Here is a 26193-nt window from a genome sequence, read left to right as displayed (position 1 = left end):
TTATCCTGGAATCTTTCTAAAGAAATCAGAAATTTCCCCGTTTAAAGCCAGTCGTGTCTCTAGAACCTAGCGATCAAACTGAAGCAAGATTAAAATAATAGCTTGCCACCTTCCTGATTTACCAAGAAAGTTCCTAAGCTATTTTTGCAAACATGGCTAAAGTAAAGCCAGAATGAGGTAGTTTCGTTCAGTCAAAAGTACTACTTTTAGTCATTGAAATGGACAGAATGAGCAAAAAAAAAAGTAAAATCTGTGACCCAATTAATTCTAATTTGAATTCCGAAACTTTGAATTCAAATTATGTTCTTCGCAATCACGAGTTGCGACAAGACCCTACTGATTAGAGTTATTGTTTCTAGAAACGGCTCCTCCCCCCCCCCCCAAGCATGTCCCTCCTCCTGGGTGGTTACGTGTGTATAGTTGTGTGTGTAGGCTTACGTGTGTGCACGTAGGCGTGTGTATGTGTGTAAAGGCGTGTGCGCGTAGGGGGAGTGTGTATGAGCATGCGTGCGTAGGACATGGACGCCACCGCCCAGCAGAAGTGGATTCCGGTGGACAGTGCTCAGGACCAGCCGCGCCGCCGCCGCACAGTGTGGCATAGTGGGCAAAAATCCACCGAACTCGCGGGTTTTGAGCTAGGATCTTCTATTATGGCTCAAAATGCGACAAAATTCTTCAACTATTTCGTAGTGGTGCTACAATTTTGAATTTCTTAACCCCCTAAGTCCAGCAGAGCTCAGAATAGACCCAAGTCGCGATTTTGAAAACTAAAAAGTATGACCATATTTTTTCCCTGATATGTGGCTCATTGCTTAATATAAATCGAGGAATTGGATGACAAAACACAACATTTGATCACTGCCGGGTGTTTAGAAATGCTTTTTTCCACCGTATAAGTCATTAAAAACACAATTTTTCAGGTTTTTCTGTTGAAAAAATGGGTCTTAACGGTCTTCACACATCTCCCGCGCAGGAACAAATATATATTTTAATTCTAATCTACAAGTTTTCAATCATTTTCCAAAGTTCAAAAGGTAAAAACCTCCCAAAACACCGAAAAATTGCTCAAAGTCCAAATTTCAGGTTGGGATCCTACCATTGTCCACGGGAATACATCTGTGCAATAGCGGCAAACAGCTTATTTTATATGTATACATTTTGAGAATAAATCGTCTGCGTTCAAATTAAAACCTTTACAATTAGAATTTCCGAATGCTTTTGATGTTTTAAAGAAAATTTAATGTTTTAAAGTAACAGTTGAGCAAATGTGTAGACGCAAATTTAGCGCCGGTGGACGGTGGTGCTGCAGGCCTGGTCCAAGCTGAAAAAGGAACCATAACGTCAAGGACAGTCAAATGAAAGCAATAAGCAATCGTGATTGCTCAAAAAACATGAACCCAGAATATACTTTCTTTTTCCCAACAGTTTTTTTTAAATTAATTTTTTAAAATGTCTGATTTTTCAAACAAGGCGTGGTCCTGATGCTGTCACAAATGATGCACTTTGCCGCATCTTTCTACTACGTTTCCACGTTATGATAATCAAGCAGCGAATTGAATATTGCGCTCTACGCTTGCTATCAACCATATCGTTGCCAATACTTGTGAGTAAAGATGCGAATTAAATATTTTGCACTGTGAATGGCAACACTGAATGGCATTTTATCATTTCTGATGTCATCGGCAGAAGCCGTAAACAATGAAAGCGCTCCGATTTAAGTAATTTTTTTAAAATATTAAACGTAAACAAATTATTTAAAAAATGGTCAGATCCTATGTTTTTAAGCATGCTCCTTCAGAAAAAAATACTTTTAAAATTTTGGAAACGACCCCATTGCAAATAAGTATCAAGAATCGAACTCGCTTGGTGCGAAACTAGCGACTTCGCTCTTATTGGAAGCTTAGTTAATGTGGATGGGCCGTAATCAGGGCCGGCTCTAGCATTACTGCTGTCCTAGGGAATATTGGCAAGTGCCGTCCCCCACCAATTAATAATAATAATATAAAATAATAATGTATTAATAAAATAGAAATAATAGCATAGTGCTTAAAATTAAAGTGAGTTTCGAGTTAAATTCCAAACTGAGTTTTACATATCCAAGCACTGGTACAAACTTTAAGTTATCTTTTTTAACATTAAAGTAAGGCCCATATAGTATGTACTAAGGCTCCTATATAAGGGGAGCTGACTTATCCGACATTTTGGTTCCAAAATTATCGGGCGAAAAAAATAAACATTTGTACAAAAGCCTCATTGCAGAAAACTGGTGTCCAAACTTTAGGTGTGTTGCCCGATTGATGTTTGATTATTTTATTCTGTGGATGAATACAATTTAATTAATACAAATTAAAAACAAATAAGGTATGAAAATGAGGTTTATTACCGTAAACATTTCCCGATACATTTTAGCTGAATTTGTAAACGAAGTTATCTTTCAAAATTTACCTAAAGTGACATTTTACTCAACTTATCATCAATTATTTTACGACTTAGCAACCAGCGAATATTATGACGTATTTATAAATACTAGAAACGAGGTTGGATCCAATTCTGTCTTGGAACCAAAATGTCGGATAAGTCAGCCTGTCTTTTTCAAGGGGCTCTAGTATGTACGAGTCAGCGCATCAGATTGGAGCGCGTATTTGAGTGATTGCCTTTTCTGGCGAGTAATCGCGTTTGGTGATTGTTCACTGCGAGTGATTATTAGCGGCACGTGAATTGTTTATTAAATAAAGTATTATTTTTAGCAAATTTGGCAAAACTCGAAACTTTGCTCTGGTAACCCTAACAGCGCAACAATGAAAAATCCGATCCAAAATGGCTGAACGTAAGCTGATGCTCCGGGCTATCTATATAGCGACTCTACATTAAAGTAATGCATCTTTTGTATGTCACTGTAGCAGATATTAAAATTTTCGAAAGACTTTTAAATCACGCAATTGCCGTCTCTGAAATTAAATTGAATTTCTAGTTAAATTCCGAACGATGCTTTGCATGTCCAAGCACTGGTATAAGCGATCTCTAAATTATTACTGTTACTATTTGTTTTTTTTTTTTTTTTTTTTTTTTTTTTTGTTTAGCATTGAAGCAGTGAATCTTATGGCGCTAAAAGAGATATTCATGCTTAAAAAAAAAAAAGTTTCAACTTCGAAATTTGCCGTCCTACACTGTAAAAAAAAATCCCAAACGTTACTGGTTATTTCCGTGTTACGTTTCGGGAATTTAATGGTTTTTATCCACTTCCTAAAAAAATCAAGTATCATTGTCAAAAAGTTTCCTGAATTGCTACAAGTTGCACGAATGCAGACTTTTCACTGTTGTGAAAAATATTTTTAGCTCCTAGTTTAAATATTAACTGAGTGTATTTATATAAAGTGAGACGTCTTCAATTCAATTACGGCCTAAATTACCTATTCATGCTAAATAAGTTCCCAAAGGGAGCAAGTAAGTATGGACTACGTAGCTGTGCAAGAATTGCAGGTGTGTAAAATTACTGTTGCTTACTTGCAATTCTGGCTTAGCCTTTGGCCATGTTTGCAGTAATGCTCTTGGAACTTCCCTATTAATCGGGAAGTTGCCAAACTGTTATATTATATTATACTTTCCTAAGTTTACTGTAATTTTCTAAAGACGCGATGGGCTACTAACAGGATGATTTCTGAATTTTTCAGGAAGATTCCAGGATAATATCAGGAAGGTTACTGAATTTTAGCGGAAAACGTTCATGGATTTTGCAAGATATGTTACTGGCAGAAATTGGGCACATCAGCTGCCCATTATTTTCTAGGAACGTCTCTGAGTTGTTTTTACAGTGTAGGCGACCACCTAGGTTACCTACCCTAGATGCCGGGCCTGGCCGTAATCGATCTGAAGTCGATACACTTAATAAATACGCTCAGTTAATCTTTAAACTGGGAGCTAAAAATATTTTTCTTCAACTTCGAAATTTGCCATCCTAGGCGACCACCTAGATCACCTACCCCAGGAGCCGGACCTGGCCGTAATCGATCTGAAGTCGATACACCAAATAAATAGCTCAGTTAATCTTTAAACTGGGAGCTAAAAATATTTTCTCAACAGTGAGTAGTCCTTGTAGCAATTCAGGAAACTTTTTAACAAAGATATTTGATTTTCCCAGGAAGTGGATGAAAACCTGTGAAATCCCGAAATGTTCCATGGAGATAATCAATAACGATTCGGGAATTTTTTTACAGGGTAGTTTTTTCCCGAACAAACGGAATACAACACAAGAAAAAAAAAGAAATAATTACTTGAGAGCTTTTGCTTTAAATTTCGGTCCATCTTGCGATTCGACGGATAGTTGTCCTTGCATCTTGAGGGCATCCTTTTTCAATCGCCGTTGCTATAGAAACAAGATTTATGCTTCAGATACGGAAGATAAAAATAAACATATGCATGGACAAGCTCCGAGCAAATATGTATTCAAGAGAAAAACATTGAAAAGGTTCTTCCTGGAAGAAAGAAAGAATTACTCTTTTGAAGTAGCTCCTGGTAATTCTTTTCCGAGGAAGTTTTGTTTTCTAAGATAAAATATCAATACATCTGTGTTGCGAAATAAGATTCAAACTTAATTAGTAAAAATCATGATGGATGGAGGTTGCTCCCTCAAAGATAAGCATTATCGTCAATTCATTTACGCGAAACGCACTGAAAATTGGAAAATTTTTGTGAAAAAAAAAAAAAATGAGCAAAGTTTGTTTTGTGGATATTTAAGATAGTATACAAAACGTAGGGAATATTTACAAAATAAATAAATAAAATAAAATAAAATAAAACAAAATAAATAAATAAATAAATAAATGAATAAATAATACATAAAATAAAATAAAATTCAATAAAATAAATAAATAAATAAATAAAATATAAATAAATAAAGCAAAAGATAAATAAATAAATAAAATAAAATAAAATAATAAATAAAATAAATCGAATGAGTAAGGAACTGTTTATAAACGATGTCATACTTTATTTTTCAACAAATTTAACCCCCTCTTCTTCCTTTGTCACATGCTACTATGTTTTTCATAATCATATTTTTATTTTAAAAATTGCGTGATGTCACACATACCTTGTCCCTCCCCCTTGTCACAAGCAGTCACAATTTGACGAACCATCCCTCCCCACACAGCGAACCATCATTTGTGGGCAGCCCTTCAAATGAAGCAGCGTAAATAAAAGTACAAATAGAAGAGTTAAAAATAGTTCAAAACACTTTTTAGAAGCAAAAAGTTTTGAAATAAAAGTTTTAAAAGAGCTCTTGACTCTTTTTATAGCTTTTATTTGTACTCTTATTCACGGTGTTTCGTCTTACTCATAGCTTAGTACGAAGTCTTGAATGTTTTTACAAAATTAGAATATTTTCTTGACACACGAAAGCTGGGATAAGCAAGCTCACTATTAGACAGTACATACATCATTTTCGTAAAAAATGTTTTTTTTTTTTTTGAGCAATCACATTGCTTATTGTTCGCGCTTGACGGTTTTGATGTTCCTATGATTTTATTTTCTCCTCTGCAGCACCACCGTCGACCGGCCTCTCCCGATGTTGCTTCTCCAGAGGAAATAGTTTCCAGTTTGTGTCCATATCCTACACACACGCATACATACACACACACACACACACTCATGCCTGCACACAGACGCACACACACACACATGCCCACACACGCATGCCTGCACACAGACACAAACACACACGCCTACATACACACGCTTATGATTGCGAAAAACATAATTTGAAATCCAGATGTCAAAATTATTATTATTATTTTTTATTGTTACTGTCTTTGAACTGAGTAAAATGCTCAAGTGCTGGAAACAGTTTTCGGAAAAACTTAACCTACAAAAAATCATTCTTGAAGTTCTTAATTCTCATAGTTGAGCAAGATGAAACTATGGGGACGTGTTTTATAGCTTTTGAAGGGGGAGGGGGGCTGCGACATCGCCCGATTGATCTTTCACCAGAATAGCAGCGAGGCGAATTTGTTTGGCAAAAGAAAAAAATAGTTCCAAAAATCTACCGATTGATAACGCTTTCAGTGTTCAAAGTGCTGCTGTGGAGGAATGTTATTTACTACACTAACGATTTAGAAACGATCCTACAAAGTAATGGTTAACTGATGTGTGACAAATTTCTGCCAGTAACATATATTGCAAAAAGCATTAACGTTTTTCCTACGAAATGTCAGTAACCTTTCTGAAATTATCAATGAAACTTTCTGAAGAATTTGGAAATCTCCCCAGTTAAAGCTGATCATATCTCGCGAACCTTCAGGAAATATTGAGTAGGTTTAATGTTAATTGATAAAAACATTCCTGATTTACCTGAAGCATTAACGTAACCATGACCACTGTTGAGACAGAATTGAAGGTTAAGAACTAAGCATCTCTCTCGTGAGCAAACCTTGACTTGCAATTCTACAGCAATCCAGTGACCTTTTCGCTTTCATTGAGAACTTAGTCAATCGCGCTGGAAATTCGTCAATACACTATATAAACACGCTCAGTTAATCTCTAAACTGGAAGCTAAAAATATATTTCACAAAATAGTGTAAAGTCTGCGATCATGCCGCTAGTAGCCATTCAAGAACCTTTTTTTTTTGCAAAGATACTTGATTTTACCACTTAAATATTCGGTGACGCTTCGAAACTTTTTTTACAGTGTAAGATTTGACATGCTCACAACATTCATACAACCCGCACAAATAGCCTCTAATCAGAAATGGAACATACCGCTTTGCGCTTCCAGTTACAGAGTGTTCCAAAATTGACTGACACATTTGAAAAATCAATAAAAACCAAACGGGCAGTGACAGAAATATACCGTTTGTTGCATATGCTTGGGACAGCAGTAAATTTTCAGAGAGACAAACTTTAACAATTAGTTACAATTTTCCTCAACAGATGAAACTGCAGGTGTGTCTGTCTGAAAGTTTACTGTTTTTTCAAGCATATTTTAAATAAACAGTGTAATTCTGTCGCTGCCGGTTTAGTTTTTTTTTTTTTAATATGCCGGTCATTTTGGCCATCTTACAGACTGCGTTACCTTTTGAAACACCTGCAGCGCTATCTGTTGAGGAACATTGTAACTTATTTTTAAAGTTTGTCTGTCTGAAAATTTACTGTTGCCCCAAGCATAATGCAACAAACGGTACATTTTTATCACTGCCCGTTTAGCTTTATTGATTTTTCAAATATATCAGCCGTTTTTGGAACACCCTGTAACATCCAGAAGCGGAGCAAGGCGGAGGGCAGCTGGAGCAATTAATGTCTCAATCACCAGTAAGTTAGGTGCACTTTTCATTAATGTCCGGTTCTCCTCTTTTCTCTATCACTCTTTTCGCTGAAATACTTATTAATTTCTCGTAATCCCTTGGAATCTGGTGTAGCTTTCTTAAGAACAACATTTCCGTGCTTGACGAATAATTTTAGCAGACATTAAATTTTAATTTTACTTTAATGACCGTAACTGCGCTCTCTATCGGCAGATGGAAAAACTACTGGTTAGAATGATTGCAATTTCAAAGAAAATCAAGTTGATCTCACTAATTGTTTTTAAATTAGAGCGTTTCAAGAACCGGGACTTTAATTATAAGTTAGGGAACCCTTGCTCTGCTTTTCAATCCCCCCTTCTTCTCAAACTCCACCAACAGTGTTGCCAGATTGGGGGAAATTTCCCCATTTTAGGGAAATTTGGTGCTCTCTGGGGAAATTTTGGGGAAATAGGTTTTGAGGGGAATTTTCTGGGGAAAAATTTTTTTGTTGGGGAAAAGCTGGGGGAAAGAAAAAACCTCGGGGGAAAAAAGATTTTTTTCGTATTTAAATTCGCGTCAAGAAGTAGTAGTTACATTGTTTGTATCAAACAGCGTTGGTTTAGCTTTGCTCAACTTTATGGAATTCGCATTTCACATTAGGTGGAATATTATGCTACGGAATTCGAATTAATGTTCTGTATGAGTAACTAATTGATACGTGAAACAGGTAAAAATAAGTGATGAAGAACGTTCTTGGATAAATATATACAAAAATCATAGTTTAAATGTACATACAGAAGCAGAGTAGTAAATTCGAGTAGAAAATTTTTTTTTTGGCTATTTCTTACCTTTGGGTCAGGCGCTTGTATTTATGACTTGTGGCACCCGCACGGCTTTGCCCGTAGTAGAAAAATTAAAAGGTCTTTTGGTTCCCCTGTATATTTACAAATAATGCATGATGAATTTCTCGCCAAATGGCTTGCCCACGTTACGGTTCCACGTTACGATAACTTGGTTATTTACTCGTCCATATTATGATAATTTTGCTCGGGAAAATGTTCTTAAAATTGGAATAGAAAAAGAACAAAATCGAATTTTCAAAAAATTGCTTAAAGGTGCACACTTCCATGCTACAAACTAATTCTTTGCCAAATTTCATGAAAATCGGCCGAACGGTCTACGCGCTATGCGCGTCACAAAGATCCTGACAGACAGAGAGAGATCCGGACAGAGAGATATCCAGACAGAGAGATATCCAGACAGAGAGACTTTCAGCTTTATTATTAGTAAAGAAAGATAAAGAAAGATAAAGACAAAGAGAAAAAAAAAAGCGAAAATAGGAAGAAAAAAAAGTTGGGGAATTTCGCAGGAAATTTTAGCTATTTGGGGTAAAAAAAATTTTTTTCAAGAGACAAAAATATTAGAGAAAGTCGATTCATTTTATGAAAATATTAGTGGAAAAATAATTTTTGAATTTGGGGAACTTTGATAGAAAACATAGCTTTTTGGGGATTAGTTGGAAGGGAATTGGGGAAATCTGGATTTGACCATCTGGCAACACTGTCCACGAACCTCCTCATTTTACTGTCTGAAACAGTCAAATAACAAACCAGGCAATTCGTCCGAAGCTTAACCACCAGTTTTCTTTTCTTGCCTTTTTTTTTTTTTTTTTTTAAGAAATTCATTCACTGATCACCTGCGAATATTGCTTGAAACAGTTAAACATCAAATAAAACAAGTGTCTGAACGTTAATCATCAGTTTTCTGCAACGCGGTTTTAGTACTGATTGAGTATACAGTTAGATCTAGAACCCCTATAAATGGGCAAGCCGACCTATCCGACATTTTGGTTCCAAGACAGCGATGGATCCAACCCTGTTTCTAGTATTTATAAATACATTATAATATTTGTTGGTTGCTATGTTGTAAAATAGTAGATGTTAAGTTCAGTAAAATGTCATTTAAGGTAAATCTAAAAAGTTAACTTCGTTTACAAATTCAACCAAAAGGTATCGGGAAATGTTTACTGTTATGAACTTCAATTCCACACTTAATTTGTTTTTAACTAGTTTTTATTAAATATCTTTTCATTTACAGAATAAATTAATCAAACATCAATCAGGCAACTCAGCTAAAGCATGGGCACCAGTTTTCTGCAATGAGACTTTTTTGCAAAAACTAATTTTGTGCCCCTGCAGTTTTGGAGCCAATATGGCAAATAAGTCAGCTCAACTTATATAGTGACCTTAATTAAATCCAATGTAGAAAATTTTGCAGCTCAATTTAATCGAAACAACCGCTCTCGTTTAAGTATCGTATGTTGTTGTACCTCTGTTGATCAGCACCTGCATCGCACACTTATATCTCCATGTCGAAAAACTAAACTGATTGCCAAGTATCTGCAGAAATGAGCTTTCGAGATATTTGAAGAGACGCGTTTTGGTATCAATACTAACGATAGGGAAAATGTAGGAATTAGACGTTTTTTCCGCGCCTTTTTAAAGCAAACAAGTGGAGAGAAAGCCCAAAGCATTACCATTAACGTGGATAGTAGAAAAAGTTAGTTTTTGCGTACTCGTTCTAAAGCCCGCTCTGTCCGTAGAGTGGGCCTAAAGCAGATAGGGGATCCGGGCAAAATGGCGAGTCCAATTCATTAAATTGATAAGTCAAAATAATTAAATTGATTAGTCAAATTAAAACAACTTTGACGGTAACGTAGCTAACGGCTATGATAGACAATGCTACTCAAATCAGGGACTTCATGCTCAGTTGAAGAAAGCTCAGTTTTACCGCAGTTGCTTCAGGCTCAGTTACCATCAAACCTTTTTTATTTGGAGCTGAGGTGGAATCTGGTTTCAGTCTTGGCGACATGTAATAGGAACTTCACGTTGCCTGGTGTGTTTTTCTTTTGTATTTACTGACATTTTACAAAATATGCTGAACTGATAACTCTTTAGCTAATGTGTACAAATAAAGGTCCATCCGCTTTGCCCAAGCACATAGTTTATTTCTTAAACCTGTAAACTTAAGTTTAAGTCGCGAAATGCAAAGCCACTTTATACATAGTCATAGAAAATATCTCAAAATAAAAACTTTAAATCAATAAGGACATATCTGTATATTAGAACCAGAATAACGTAAGTCACATTATTACTACTATGCAGGAGAGCAAAAAAACTCGTCAGGTGCATCCAAATAACTATAAAAAAATTTCTTTCATAAAATTACGTTGTGATGACACGATGTGGAATAAAATTCTACACATAAAGCCGAAATGACCTGAAAACTCCTATTTTTGGATTTAAGTTAGGCGGCTGGGAGGAGGAGGAAAATGCTGAGTGAGATGGAGCACATTGTATAAGATGGAAAAATGATTTGAATGTGCACAAAAACTAGTGATTGCTTTGCAAGATAGATTTAAACACCCACCTCAATTATGAGTCTGATGGCAGCAGCTCGGAATCGAGTCTTTCCTCGAAATCGTCTCCTCATCATAATGACCAAAGCGGCTTCATAGATTGACATCCTGAAACAAATATAGATGAAATTTTATATTACAGTCATAGAAAAAAAAAATATATATAAAAAATTAATTTGAATTTTGTCATCTTGAATTCAAATTATGTTTTTCGCAATCACGAGTGTGTGTGTCTATGTAGGCATGTGTGTTTGTGTGTGTGTGTGGGGGGGGTATGTGTGTTTGTGTGCAGAGGGTATGTGTACGTGGGCATGTGTGTTTGTGTGCAGGCATGAGTGTTGGTAGTTGTGTGTATGAGTGTTCGTGTGCGTGGGGGCGGGGTATGTGTATGTGTGTGTAGTCATATGTGTTTGTGTCTGTGTGCAGGCATGAATGTGTGGGTAGTTGTATGTATGTGTAGGTGTCTGTATGTATGCGCGTGTATATGTGTTTGTGTGTGTGTATATGTTTGTGTTTGTGTGTATGTGTTTGTGTATGTGTTTTGTGTATGTGTGTGTAGGTGTTTGTGTGTGTGTGAATGTGTGCGTGTGTGTAGTTGTGTATGTAGGCGCGTGTGTGTAGGACATGGATGCAACCTGGAGAGGGCTTTCGCTATAGGAGCAGCATCGTGAGGAGCCGGTCGACGGTGATGGTGCGGAGGGTGGCGGTGGGAAAATAAAATGATAGGACGCCAAAAACAGTCAAATGAAAGCAATAAGCAATCGTGATTGCTCAAAAAAAAAAAACGAAACACTTTTAATTATTCGACCATTATGCATACTAGAAAAGAAAGAAAGGCGTCATCCAACTTGGTTTAATGTCTTCTTTTTAACTACGTAGGTAAAATTTTGATAAGGGACCATATACAAAGTAAAGTTAGCACACCAAGTCTTGATTTTCGAAATGGAACTCCTATTTTTTGCTACTTAACTATGTTTGGACAGCAAAATGCAGTCTGGGTACGAAATTTCATTGCAGTCCGTGCAGTACAACAAAAGTAAATTAACGAAAAACGATTAAGGGACCGTCACCACATTGAGAACGCTACTTTCAAGGTCACAACTTGTCAAGTAACAGAATGTAAGCAAAGAAAAGATCGATATTATTCAGCTCAATTCATGATTTTTTTAAAATTCTTTTTTTTTTCGTAACTCGATACTTTTTGGCTGATAATGTTACGCCACAAAGCGATTTAGGGGCGAATTTTTTTTTACTGAATTTTGTCACTCTGGTTAGAAAGATGGAGGGGCCTGGTTGCATATATGAATAGACCGTTGTTTAATAAATCGAATAATGACAAATTGAAAGTAATGGAACTTTTTGACTTTTCTTAATATTAACCTATTGGATTGCTTATGTAATCATACAGCCATTAGCCTCATAGAAATGTAAATATTGAACCTTATAATTAGAAAAATGATATAAATGAATTAGATAAATGTGTTGTACAGTCATAGAAAAAAAAAAACGAAACACTCGTTCGTATTCGCAGACTATTTACACTAGAGACACGTGTAAGCGGGAATAATGTGTGCTACATAATTATGTTAATAAATTGTTGTTAAGGGGTCGTCTGCATATTAAAACGAGCATCAACTTCAAAATTTTCAACGGGAATCCCCCTTTTTTATCACATATTTGTAATCAGCATCCATTTTTAACTTTGTTTGTGAAATTTTGTTAAATTTGATCCAGCCGTTACTTCAGAATCGAGTTTTGAAAAATCCCTCTCGTAATGTTAAAACGTATTTTGATATTTTTACACATAACACATAAACTGGACTAGGAACGGTAAAGATTGTTTTTTTATATTAAAATATGAATCGGCCCAATACTAAAAACATCATTTACAACAGCTAAAATGAAAATTTAGATTTTTTTATGAATTATGATAGTATTTTTTGAAAAAAATATGAACTGAAACCATATTAAATTTTAATAGAAAAACAATCTAGATGAGCTTTTATGTGGGAATCCAAAATTTGAGCTCAAAATATTCAGTAGTTTTCGCGCTATGCTTAAAAATTCATTTTTTCCCATTTTAGGGGACCGTATACCATTTTAAAACAGAAATTATGAAAGTAAGTTTCTTCCTGAAAAAAGAACAAAATTGTTCAACAAAATAAGCAAGTCAATTATAACGTGGGTTTTCTACATTAGAATTACGTCTATGAATTTTTTTATTGCATACATTTATTCGCTGTCTCTGCAGAAGAACAACACAATCAACAAGAACAACAATTGCAATCGTCAGTTTTTTGTGGATATCGTTTAAACGTCAATATGTAAATAATGCGAAACACTATTTCATTGCCTTATAAAAGAATATTTTACAGAACATTTTAAATTAAAAGCTACACATAAAATACTACTGTTTTTTTTTTCCTGCTTTGACCAATGCCTTTTGTAAAAAAATAATTCTGAAAAAAAATTAATATACACAACTCTTTCACAGAAACCTACAATAAAACCTCATTGTCTTGCTTGTGATGTTGCAATGGGTTGTGTAGAATAGCTAATTTCAATGATAATTTGCTAAAAGGTAAAATTATTGCAATGTCTAAATCGGCGAAAAGCAGTCGAAAAATAGCCGACAGCGTGAAATTTCTCCTTTGACACTATCCATATGGGTCAGTAAATAATATTTGCTCTTAGATCAGTTTGCTGATTTCTACGAATTGTTATTATTATTATTATTATTTTTGGAAAATGTTTGAATTCTTTTCAATGTGTTAAGTAGAGTTTTTGTCTATTTTTAATTGTAATTTAAATACTATTTTTCTATTTACTTTCTCTGTCATTGTCCGTGCAGTTCATATTAAAATCTTTCTCGCTAGCCAAAGATAAATTTTCAAAATATTTTCTGCTTTTCTATTTTACATGGAAAAATATAGAAAAAGAAAGAAAGTTATAATAAAAAAATTGTTATCAACTACTGGATGCCTATCTTACTAATGCATGTTTTTCAGAAACGAATTTCTGAATATTTGGCTCTCTGATCTTTCACTTTAAGCAAAGAAAGGGCCACACGGACCAGCGCCGCGGAGCTAAATGTTTCCCATACATTAATTCCCATGGCTCTACACGTTCGGTTACCCCATTCGAGGACTATCTGTATCTTCCTATTCATGGCATCACAGTCCTGAACTGGGATTAACCGAGCAAGGAAGCAGATGTCATGTCATTGAGGCTGAGAGTTCTCACTAACTGGTGGATAAAGAAAATTTATCTCACCATCTAGAGGCCATAAATAATACAACAGATAAATTTACTTTATCTACCAGTTTGTTCGCACTCTCAGCTTGAATGACATGACTTCTGCCTTGAACACGATCAGTTCCGAATCCAGACTCTCCAGTCAACAACATGGACGAAATTGAGGTCTCTGGATAGACTAACCCGGTTGAAGCTATGCTGCGCGTAGTTTTACGATAGGTACGACAGCCTATTGCCTGATACTATGGAAAATGTTCGAATGCAAGTATAATATGCGCAAAACAAAGTCAAAATAACGCTAAGCTTTTGTTTGCAAGTGCAAAGTTTCAAAATCCGAGAGAAGACAGGAAGTCTGATTGCGGTTCACCTTGATTAATGCTAAAGTAACTTTCGAATTTTAGTTACGGGTTGTATCCATCTCGAATCTCGTTGCTACAATCAGCATTGGGAAATTACTTACCTAAATTGCTTTTAAGAGACATTACATGTTTAACCAAAACCGTCGATTGTGTTATGCTTTTTTAATAATACCACGCATTGTGATCTTTCGCATCAAATTTGGATTTAAAACAAATTGCCGTTTTTTGATTAAAATGAAGCCGCTAGAAAAACTACTGTGTTTGTCAACTGTGTTAATGCAAATAGCCAAACGTTCCCAAATAAAGTTCGAGTAAGAAATGTTTGCGCATTAACGGGTATTTATATTCCCCTGTTTTTGTTTTATTTTTTAGATTGACATTTGGTTCATTTTATGTATTGAAAGCAAATTTTCACGGAATAAACGGGCCTTTCTTCGCTCAAGTCACCAATCTATTTAATGCTGCGTTTTCCCACGTTGAGCGGTACATTTTTTATATTTTTGTATGCGATGTACCAAACTTCTTTCGATGTTCTTCGAAATTAAAAACGCGAATTCCATTTTACATCAAAAGACCTTCTATTCATTTCAAAATAAACCAGTAACATAGGTGCAATACATTTATCAAACGTATTTACAGGTTTATCTAAGTATAAGGTTCAATATTTACATTTCTATGAGGCTAATGGCTGAATGATTAAATAAGCAATCCAATAGGTTCATATTATGAAAAGTCAAAAAATTCCATTACTTTCAATAAGTCATTATTTTATTTATTACGCAACGATCTATACGAGGGGCCTGCCAGTCCCCATTCGTCTTTCTAAGGTTAATCCAGACAGACAAAAATCGGTAAATATTTTAGTGTTTTTCAAAAAAAAAAAAAAGTTCTCGACTCTAAATCGCCTCGGCGCAACATTATCGGCCAAAAAGTATCGAATTACGAAAAAAAAAAAAAAAGGTGAACTTGAAAAAATAATGAATTGAACTGTATAATCTCGATATTTTTCTTAGTTTACATTCCGCTTCTGGATAAGCCGTGACCTTGAAAGTAGCATTTTAAATGTGGTGACGGTCCCTAAATCGTTTTTCGTTAATAACTTCTGTTCTACAGCACGGAATGCAATGAAATTTCGTACCCGGGCTGCATTTTGCTGTCTAAACATAATTATGTAGCCAAAAATAGGGGTTCCTATTTGAAAATCAAGACTTAGTGCTAATTTTACTTTGTATATGGTCCCTTATCAAAATTTTACCTACGTAGTTTTAAAGAAGACTTTAAACCATGTCAGATGACACCTTTCTTTTCTTTCTAGCATGTATAATGGCCGAATAATTAAAAGTGTTTCGTTTTTTTTTTCTATGACTGTACCTATGTTACTGGCTTGTTTTGGAATGAATAGAAGATCTTTTGATGTAAGATGGAATTCGCGTTTTTAATTTCGCTGATTTCGGCAGAAGTTTGGGACATCGTAAATAAAATTATAAGAAATATATCGCACCACCGCATAACGTGGGAAGACGCAGCATTAAATAGATTGGTGACTCGAGCGAAGCAAGGTCCATTTATTCCGTGAAAATTTGCTTCAAATACATAAAATGAACAAAGTATCAATCTGAAAAATAAAACAGAGACAGGAAAATATAAATACCCGTTAATGAGCAAACCCCTCAAACTCGAACCGTATTTGGGAATAGTGATTTAACACAGTGGGCAAACACAGTGGTTATTCTAGCGACTTTTTTGTAATCAAAAAATGAGAATGTGTTTCAAATCCAAATTTGAGGCAAAGATCAAAATTCGTGGTACTATTGAAAAAGCAAAACACTTTAGTTAAACATATAATGGCTCTTAAAAGCAATTTAGGAAAGTAATATCCCAATGCTGTTTCCAGCCACGATATTCGAGATGGATCAAATCCGTAATGTAAAAAGACAAAAGGTACTTTAGATTCAAACAAGATGAACCAAAATCAGACTTCTTGTTATTTCTCGAATTTTGTAACTTTGAACTTGCAAAAAAAGCATAGCATTATTTAATTTTGTTCTGCGCACCATATACGTGTAAGCGAATAATTTCTATAGTATCAAGATGTCTCACCTATGGTAAAACTACAAGCCCTCGCTGTGGCCTTAGCAGTCTGGAATCGGAATTAATCGTGCTGGAGATAGAAGTCATCTCATTTAAGCTGAGAGTGTGAACAATCTGGTAGGTAAATTTTGTGCAGTATGTTTACGGCCTCTCGCTGGTGAGAAAATTTTTCTTAATCCACCAGTTTGTTGTCACTCTCAGCTTTAATGACTTGACATCTGCTTCGTTACTCTGAGGATTCCACTTTAAAACTGTTATGAGGGCCGTGGTAGCCCGATCGGTAGAGTGTCGGATTCGGGGCCGGAGGGTCCTGAGTTCGAACCTCGATGGTCGAAGACCCACCGTCGTCATAAAGGGGACTGGGCGACGTTAAATATGCTCGTGGTCTCAATGTCCTCCAAGTGAAACGATACGTCTGGGGGTGCTAGCACCAGGTAGCTATTAGCACCTGGACTAGTTCTAAATTATCATTAACTGTTCGATCCGGTGATGGTGCTGCCATCTATCGGTATATAAAATAATGGAGGCAAGACACTTAGTATGCAGTCCTCGACATAAATACAGTTATAGTCAGTTGTGACTCTGAATAGGACTAAGACTGTTATGGCCTTTGTTAGGATGTATCAAATTAGTCTTTAGATGAGAAAGCTAGACCCCCAGAATGTCGAGTGCATATGCGGCCCACCCTAGGCCCGAACCCCCCAGTAAATTGCAGTTAAAACGCGGGCCACATTCCGCCCGCGAAGCCGAATACTCAGAAATTGGTTTCTGAAAAACATGCATTTAATAAAAAATAAGCATCGAATAGTTGATAGCAATTTTTTTATAACTTTCTTTTTCAATATTTTCCATGTTATTTAGAAAAGAAGAAAATATTTTGAAATTTTATTTTTGGCTTGCGAGAATGATTTCAATGTGAAGTGTAGGGGTAAAGACATAGAAAGTAAATAGTAAAATAGTCTTTAATTAATAATTAAAAATAGACAAAAACTCTACTTAATCTTACATTCAAATTGATGCTTTGTTAAATCTTTGACGAAGTCAAAAGAAAAGAAAAAAAAAGGTCACAATTTCACAACAACTACCTTCTTTGCGTGCAGAATTCGGGGCTCAAAGCATGCGGCCCACTACTGCCACTCTGGCGACTGACATTTCCTCTCCTATTATTATTTTCTCCTCCTCTAAATTATTCAAACACTTTACAAAAAAAAGAAAAAAAAAATCGTAGAAATCAGCAAACTGATTTAAGAGCAAATATTACCAATTGACCCATCTGTATACTGTTAAAGGAGAACTTTCACACTGTCGGCTATTTTTCGAGTGCTTTTTCTCGATTGAGACAAAGCAATAATTTTTTCTTTCAGCAAATTATCAGAGTGACGAGCCATACTACCCTTCCTATTGCAACAAGACTAGCAAGACGATTAGGTTTTATTTTATGTAATTGTGAAAAAAATTGTGTGTGTATGTGTTTTTTTTTTTTTTTTTTTTCAAAGTAGTTGTTTTACAAAAGGAATAAACAGCAATGGCTAAACGCAGAAAAAAAAAAAAAAAAAAAAAAAAAACAGCAGTACATTAATTGTAGCTTTCAATTTAAAATGCTGTGTAAAGTATTCTTTTATTAGACAATGAAATAGTAAATAAAATATGACAACGTATATAAAGTACAAATTGAGAATGGAAAAAGGTTAAAAAACCAGCAAACAGCTGTTTCGGCACTCTAAAATACAAGTGCCATCATCAGTGCATTAAAAACGAAGACAGGTTCACCCGACTAAAACACAGTCGAGGCGAACAATGGAATGAGAGACGAGTTGTAAAAGATATGAGAGCAGTACCGGAAACGATGACGTCAAGGTTACGTCAGAACTCAAGAGGACAGTTGCACTCAGGAGAAAACGTCAAGGACAAAAAATAAATCAAATAACAGACTTCCAAACATTAGGAAAAGGGGGAGTGCTAGACAAATCATTGACGATTAAATTAGCATTTTTCCATATGTAATATAACTCCCAAAAATCTAAATCATGAATGGACGAACACTCGTGAATAACTTTGGCGGAAGAAAAAATAAAATTATGACCGCAGGACCAACAATGTTGAGCAATAGAGGAGCGTTTGAGATCCTGTTTCTTGACGTAATTTTCGTGTTCTTTTATCCGGAATTTGAGGATCGTCGAGTCTGCCCAATGTAGGCCAATTTGCACTGGCAGGAAACACTAAATGCCCCATTTGTCAAGGTTGTGAACAGGGTGTTTAAGCTGTGAAAATTTTAATTTATTAACAGGAGAAAAAGTGACGGAAAAATGAAACTTTTTAAAGATTTTGGCCATTTGTAGACTAATTTTTGAATGAAATAGTGTTTCGCATTATTTATATATTGACGTTTAAACGATATCCACATAAAACTGACGATTGCAATATTGTGTTGTTCTTCTGCGAAGACAGCGAATAAATAAATTTATGCATTAAAAAAAATCATAAACGTAACTTTAATGCAGAAAAACCACGTTATAATCGGTTTTCTTATTTTGTTGAACAATTTTGTTCTTTTTTAACGAAGAAACCAACTTTCATAATTTGAGTTTTAAAACGGTATACGGCCCCCTGAACTAGGAAAAAAGGAATTTTAAGCATAGCGCGAAAACTACTGAATCTTTTCAGCTCAAATTTTGGATTCCCTCATAAAAACTCTCATAGATTGTTTTTCGATAAAAATTTAATATGGTTTCAGATCATATTTTTTCAAAAAATATTATAATAATTCATAAAAAGTCTAAATTTACGTTTTAGTTATTGTAAATGAGGTTTTTATTATTGGGTCAATTCATATTTCGATACAAAAAACAATCCTTGCCGTACCTAATCTAGTTTATATGTTATGTGTGAAAATATCAATGTACCATGGTACATCGGATTAAACCTGCTTTAATAATGTGGGTAATAAAAGCTAATTATTTTGTATTCACATAAAACAGTTTCAACACTGTTTTGTATTTGTATACCCAATTTTTAAACCCATTTGTATACACAAATTAAGAATGATGTTTCTAGAAATTAGCTAAAATTAGATTTAATCCATGAAATTTTGTATTTAATACAGTTAAATAGGTTAGTTCTTAAAAACATACTTTTTCTCTTAGTAGTTTAGCGTAGTTTAGGCAATCTTTTCTTTTTTTTTCGAAACAAAGCCGTTTGTAACTTTAAATAAAAATTTGGTTTCAGCACCCGCTTTTGTTTTTGTTTTTAAGTTACTTAAATACAGGGTTGCTAACCTTGGAGAATAACATCTTTGAGTATAAACATCTTTAATTTCCCATACTTCATTCTTGTTTTGATAAAGTAGCAAAATTTAAACTTGAAAATGTTCGGCTGAGAAATGCGGAGCAAAAGAACTTTTTTGTAGAACCGCGGAGTTTCGCTATTTTTGAGGAGCAATTGGCAACCCTGCTTATAATTCGAAAAATTCCAGATTTTGTCTTTCATTAACAACTACAGCAAGTATCCTATATGATACAGAGGACGTTGCAATGATTAACATCAATGATTTCATTTCAAAAATGGTGATTTACAAAAAGCTTTAGAAGCAGCACCAGAAAAAATGGGGCGTAAATGTGGGCATCATTCAAAAAAAGGTACCCAAAATAGTTTGAAAACATGATAAAACTATTTAAAAAGCTAGAGAGTTTGTTTGTAACAGGAGAAGAGAAAAAGTATTTACAAAAATCGCAACCCAGCTGACTCTTCCCGTCCCGGTACAATCTAAGTGCTCCCACATTTGGCAGATAACACATTTTACCCACACCTCCGAGTGTCTTCAGAGAACTTTCCATCACAAAGGACGCAAGTTGCATCGCTTGAGAAATAATTTATTTCTGATGTTAAAAAAAAGAGTTGGTATAATTATGAACACCCTTTAAATGGGGGCCCATCAGAGAGGGTCAAAAATACATGTAAAAAAAAGTTTCTCCTAGATAACAGGACACCCCTCAATATTTTTAGACCTGTGCGTAGTAATATATCTACTGGAAGAATTTTAGCTTCCTATTTCAACTGAAAGAGGGTGCTCAACTCCCTCCCCCAAACTTGAGCAGTATGGGAAGGGGGGGGGGGTAAAAAATGCATTGAAAAGAAAAAACAATGCTGCATATTTATAATATACACGAGTGATATACATATACATTGCAATAAAAAAAAATATTTTCGAAAAAACAGCTGGGGAAATTTAATGTTTCTAAATTTTTAACATTTTCTATGCTACGGCTAATGTTTAATTTTAGAGTCATTGAGCACCCTTTTAAAATTTGAGAAAGAAGCTAAAACTTTCACAGCATAATACTATTAGTAAGTCTAAAAAAATAAGGGGTGTCCTGGACTCAAGCTGAAAAGAAGTTTTTTTGAGCCACCCTAGGTCCCATGTTTACACCAACCACACCTAAGGAAGATAGCCACTATCACATGCACTGTAAAAATAATTCAGAAACATTCCTGGGAAAAAATGAGCAACTGATGTGCCCGATTTCTGCTACTAACATATCTTGCAAAAAACAAGAAAGTTTTCGGCTAAATGTCCGTAACCCCCCTGAAATTAGCTTCAAAACTGTCTGAAGAATTTGGGAATCTCCCCGGTTAAAGTCAGTCATGTCACAGGAACCTTAACGAAAAATTTGGCAGGCTTCACGTGTATGTGTGTGTGTGATCGAATCGAACCTTCCTGTTGATTAAAGCTCCAACACTGCAAAAGAATTCCGAAACGTTACTGAGTATTTCCGTGTAACGTTTCGGGACTTCAATGGTTTTTATCCATTTCTTGGAAAAATCAAGTATCACTGTCAAAAAGTGTCTTGAACTGCTACAAGTTGCACGAATGCAGACTTCTCACTGGTGTGAAAAATATTTTCAGCTCCCAGTTTAAAGATTAACTGAGCGTACTTATAAAGTGTATAGACCTCTGTTTTGATTACCGCCTGTCTATATTGGTTAAGCTCTTAAAGGGAGCAAATAAGTATGGGCTTATGTTAGCTTTGCAATTATTGCAGGCGAGTGAAATTCTCGGTATTGGCTGCAATTCTGGCTTAGCTTTGGCCTTGTCTCCATTACTGCTTATGGAATTTCCTTAATAAATCAGGAAGATGCCAAACTATTACATTATACATACCTAAATTTACTCCACAGTTATAAAAACACAACTGACTTCAAATGGAAAGATTTCTGAAATTTTCAGGAAGCATCCAGGATAGTTTAAGGAAGGTTACCGAATTTTAGCGGAAAACATTCCGAGTTTCTGTAAGCTATCTTACTGGTAGGAATTAGGCACATCAGCTGCCCATTATTTTCTAAGAACGTTTCTGAATCGTTTTTACAGCGAATGCAACCACGACCAAAGCCGAGACAGACATGCAAGAGGCCAAACATCGTCCTTGCCCTGCAGTAAGGCAGCTGTCCATTGACTTTTTCGCTCTCACTGGGAACTTAGTCAAATTGGATTGACAGCGGCCGATTGATATCCAATGCACTAAATAAACACGTTTAGTCAATCTTTAAACTGGCGGCTAAAAGTATTTTTTACACTAGTAAAAATTCTGCATTTGAGCAACAGATAGCAATTCAGGAACTTTGCTAGCGAAGATACTAGATTTTACGGGGAAATCGATGCAAACCAGGGAAATCTCGGAACGTTCCATTAAAAATACGAGTAACGTTCGGAATTTTGTTTTACAACGTGTAGCGTACACGCGTATTTGACTAAAGGTGTGCTTCAAAAAGAAGCTTAAACTGACTGCTTTCCGGATATCACTGTGAAATTGTTTTTAACTAAACATCAGAACGTGGGGGGAAAAAAAAAAAAAAAAAAAAAAAAAAAACGAGTTTACATGCCTTTTAAAAGTTTGTAGTCCAGATAAACATCAATTTGCACAATAACTCAAGCTGCAGCTACCCTACTTAAAACAATTTTTCCAACTGCTCTCTGCTATCTTGTATTAGTAAATGGCAACATCTGCAGTTCTCGCCATCAGTCTTCAGTATCCCCCTAGCCGCTAAAGAGTGGTGTCCATATTTCCACTAGTGTCCATTTTTACACCTTTGGCCCTCAGTATATAGATTATACAATGTCTATTTGTATGTGTACACAACTCAGTTTTAATCAATTTTCCAGTAAGAAAAAAAAACCACACACACACACACAAATAAAACAGAATGTTGAATGCGAGAAAAACTAAGCAGAAATCTTTTTAATTAAAAAAAAAAAAAACTACATAATGTGCAAAAGCAGAGCAACGTGTTATTAAAAGCAAATATTTTTTAAACAAAGTGATTAAATCAAGAAAATGTGCGTGTGATAAAACAGGGAGGACTGAGTATCGATCTCTCTTTTAGAACTTGATAACATTTGTTCCGCAAAGAATAACAAACACCGTCTTTTGTGTAAGAATTCCAGCGAATACCCCAGAGGGAAGTGAGGTAAAGTATAGTGTAGATCCTCCCTTAACTTGTGCTCCTTGAAGAAAATTCGGAGCATTCTGGGGAGGATTAACTAAGGCTAAGGCATCAATCCCCATAAGGCCTTCCACGCTGGTGTAAGACGAGGAATTCTTCATTTTTCTTGCTAGAGAAGGAAGCTGCGAACAGAGTGTTGCAGGATAGGAATTGTGCTTTTCGTTTTTTAAGGGTTTTTTTTTTTCCGAAGAAGGAAGTTTCAATCAAAATAAAAGTGTATGTGCACAAACTGAAAAATAGTTATAGCATCTGGGTGAGAGAACTGAGACAACATCCAAGTGAGGTGTTATTTCATAAATAGAGCAGGACAATATCGTCATCTCAGAGCAACAGTAGGTTATCTTAGTATTATTTCTGGGATTAGATGGCTTACTGTTGCTCTGAGACAACGATATGCAAATGCATATGTGCACATGTTATTGCGTATATTTTTGCTTCGTTTCACTTTAATGCATATAACTTCATTGAAAAGGCAAAACTTCAAAACCATTGTCTTGCGTTTTTCAGTCATTTTCAAAATTGTTTTTCACAAAAAGATTGAAAGAATTATTTTTTTTTTCAGACAGAACAAAAAATCGGGCAACCTATGGGGTCGCCTTTTTTTTTTTGAGCATATTCTTTTTTTTGGCATATTATAGCCGAAAAAAAAAATGCAAAAACAGAAAGCCGTTCGTGTGTTTATTCAGATGTAAAAACTTTTATTTGTGTGAATAAAAAGTTTTTAGAGCATACTTTTTTAGTTTTAGTTCATATTTTATGAGTTTTTAGTGCATATCTGCATGCACATTTTGACGGATTAATTGCTCAAATTCTCCGAGTTCTATTTATAAATAATGAAGTATTTAAAATGGCATCTTGTAAAAACATTAAAAAAAAAAAAAGAGGGGAAAAAAGAAAAGAAAAAAATAACAGGAGAAAGGGGGGAGGTGAGGGCAGATTTTTGATATCTTATGCAAAATTTTTAACTTTTTTGTTAAATAAAACAAATTAACTAATTGTAATACTGTAAATTATATCGATAAATATACAAAGGATTGTTGATAAATTGTGCAGTATTATAAATTGATAAATTTGCAAGCGTAAACATTCAGCGTGCCAGTTTAGTACGCGCCGAAGTTCATCACTTGTGACGGCATAAAGACCATGCCTCATTTGAAAAATCGGACATTTTAAAAAGTTAATTAAAAATCAAACGTTTTGAAAACAAATCAATTTACTCGCTCCATGTTATTTTTCTTGCTCATTCTATAAACTTCAGTCACTAAAAGTATTACTTTTGACTGACATAAGCATTCCCAATTTACGTAATTTTGTTGCAGAACATGGTTTTTAATCGTAATGAACGACAAGTCTGTCTTTAATCGGGAATTAAGGGTTCGTTTTGCTTATTATACCCACACTGCTTGGATTATCCGGATTTTCGATTATCCGGTATGCTTTTGGTCCAAATTATTTCGAATAAACGAGGTTGGTCTGTATTTAATGCAGAATAAGGTAGAAATAACTTACAAGCGATTGTTATTGCGTATACTTTCGTCTGCAGGCAGAGGCCTGGCGCTGAAGTGGGCAGTTACAGGAACAGAAGCACACTCATCGATTTCATTGTTGAAGGGAACTAGAAGGGAGAAATATTTTGCTGTTAGTTATGCAGTAACAACTTAGTGAGACTGATAAGATTTAGGATTAATGATTTATTTTCGCTTTGTAGATTTGTCGAACATTAAAAAGCTTCAAGGGAAAAACACTTATTTATGTGAATAAATTAGTTTTTATTATTTAGCTATCGAGGAAAAGGTGTAAAAATGGGTACAGGTGTAAATATGGGCACCCCTCCTTAGTGATTAAGGAGGGTACTGAAGACAGTCGGTGAGAACTGTATATGGTGCAATTTATTAATATAAGATAGCAGAGAGAATTGAACACATTCTTTCAAACAGTGCGAAAAAAGCGTGAGTTATTATACAAATTGGTGTTTTTTTGGACCACAAACTGTTGAGAGGTATGTGAAATAGTTTTCTATTCATGTTCTTACATTTGGTTAAAAACAATTTCACAGTGATATCCGTGCGCACACTTACATTATGCTGGGGCTGAAAGAGCCAGTTATGTTTGCGATTTCTGTAAATATTTTTTTTTTGTCATGTAATAATTAAATTCTCTGAAATTTTGTATAGTTTTATACTGTTTTTAAACTATTTTTGGTGACGTTTTTGAAGGGTGCCCATTAGGGTGGAGTGAAAAAAAAAAAAAAAAACTGAAATAAATAAAAAAAAAGCCCAAACGATAACCGCTACTGAGTCCACAATTGGTGTACGGAAATCGAGATAACGACAAACTCATTTAAAAAAACCGTTCTTCCTAAAAAGCACAACTTTTTCTATTTGACACAAAAATTTAACTTTTAGAAGAATATCGTCAATCCCCAATTGGCTTAATACAATGCTGAAATCCCGCGCGACTGAGATAGGCACGGGATTGAAAACCCTAAATGAGACATCTGTTTCCAGATCTGTAAGTCACTATTCCAGACGGGTGATCAGTTCTAACAAAAACGAAACTGCAGGCTCTGGATGTAATAACCGGGCTGTCTGGTGTATTGCATATACAGGGTGTCCTGAAAAAGACTGTTTTCAAAAATTTATAAAATGAAAACAGTAAATGATAAAAAAAATAATGATTCTTGCAGAAAATTCATGTGGTGAGCCGTAAATCCCCCCCTCCAAATTTTAGTTGAAAATTTTTCCAATAGATGGCGATGCAGAAGGTAAGCCCGTAAATTAAAAAAAAGAGATAAAAAATTACATCATACTTTTTCGAAAATAATAAACAAAAGAACAAAACAATATTTCAAACAATCGTCGGCTGTTACCCCATGTCGCAATCGGAGGAAATATCGATGAATTTCAATTCTTCTTTTTTTGACTGACCAGCTTACTATGTGAGAAGCCATCTATTAAAGTATTTTTGAACTAAAATTGGAAACTCTGAGACAAAAAATTCAGCACCCATCACATGAATTTTCTGCAAGAATTTGTTTTTTATCATTAACCGTTCTCTTGTCATAAATTTTTAAAAGTCGCTCTTTTTCAGGACACCCTGTAGTTCAGCCTTAGCCTTGGATTGGGAGCGGATACTACTAAATTTCTATACATGTTCTTTATTAAGAGCTTTTTCGTTTGAAGGAAATCCCTTTTTCAAAGTTCGGGATTTGTATTTGCTTTCAATTTTTCCTTTATGTAAAGTTTTTTTTTCTCTCTCTCTCTTTTGAACTGCTCAAAATGGAACAAAAAATTGTTCA

At 35.0% G+C, this 26193-nt stretch overlaps 1 protein-coding gene across 1 annotated transcript in view; it reads right to left on the bottom strand.

Annotated features, from left to right (window-relative positions):
* Positions 1-26193, bottom strand: part of LOC129228328 (sodium/potassium/calcium exchanger 3-like) — a 183838-nt gene that overhangs the window by 46427 nt on the left and 111218 nt on the right. The window contains exons 9-11 of the mRNA XM_054863005.1: positions 24405-24510; positions 10704-10800; positions 4272-4363 (exon numbers count right to left, since the gene is read on the bottom strand). Coding sequence (XP_054718980.1) covers positions 4272-4363; positions 10704-10800; positions 24405-24510 — 295 coding nt within the window. The remainder of the gene's footprint in view (positions 1-4271; positions 4364-10703; positions 10801-24404; positions 24511-26193) is intronic.

Source organism: Uloborus diversus, chromosome 8 (genome assembly GCF_026930045.1).
Source record: "Uloborus diversus isolate 005 chromosome 8, Udiv.v.3.1, whole genome shotgun sequence".
In the NCBI taxonomy this organism is placed as follows: Eukaryota; Metazoa; Arthropoda; class Arachnida; order Araneae; family Uloboridae; genus Uloborus; species Uloborus diversus.
Note: the sequence above shows the minus strand (reverse complement) of the source record. Positions and strands in the feature narration are given on the sequence as shown.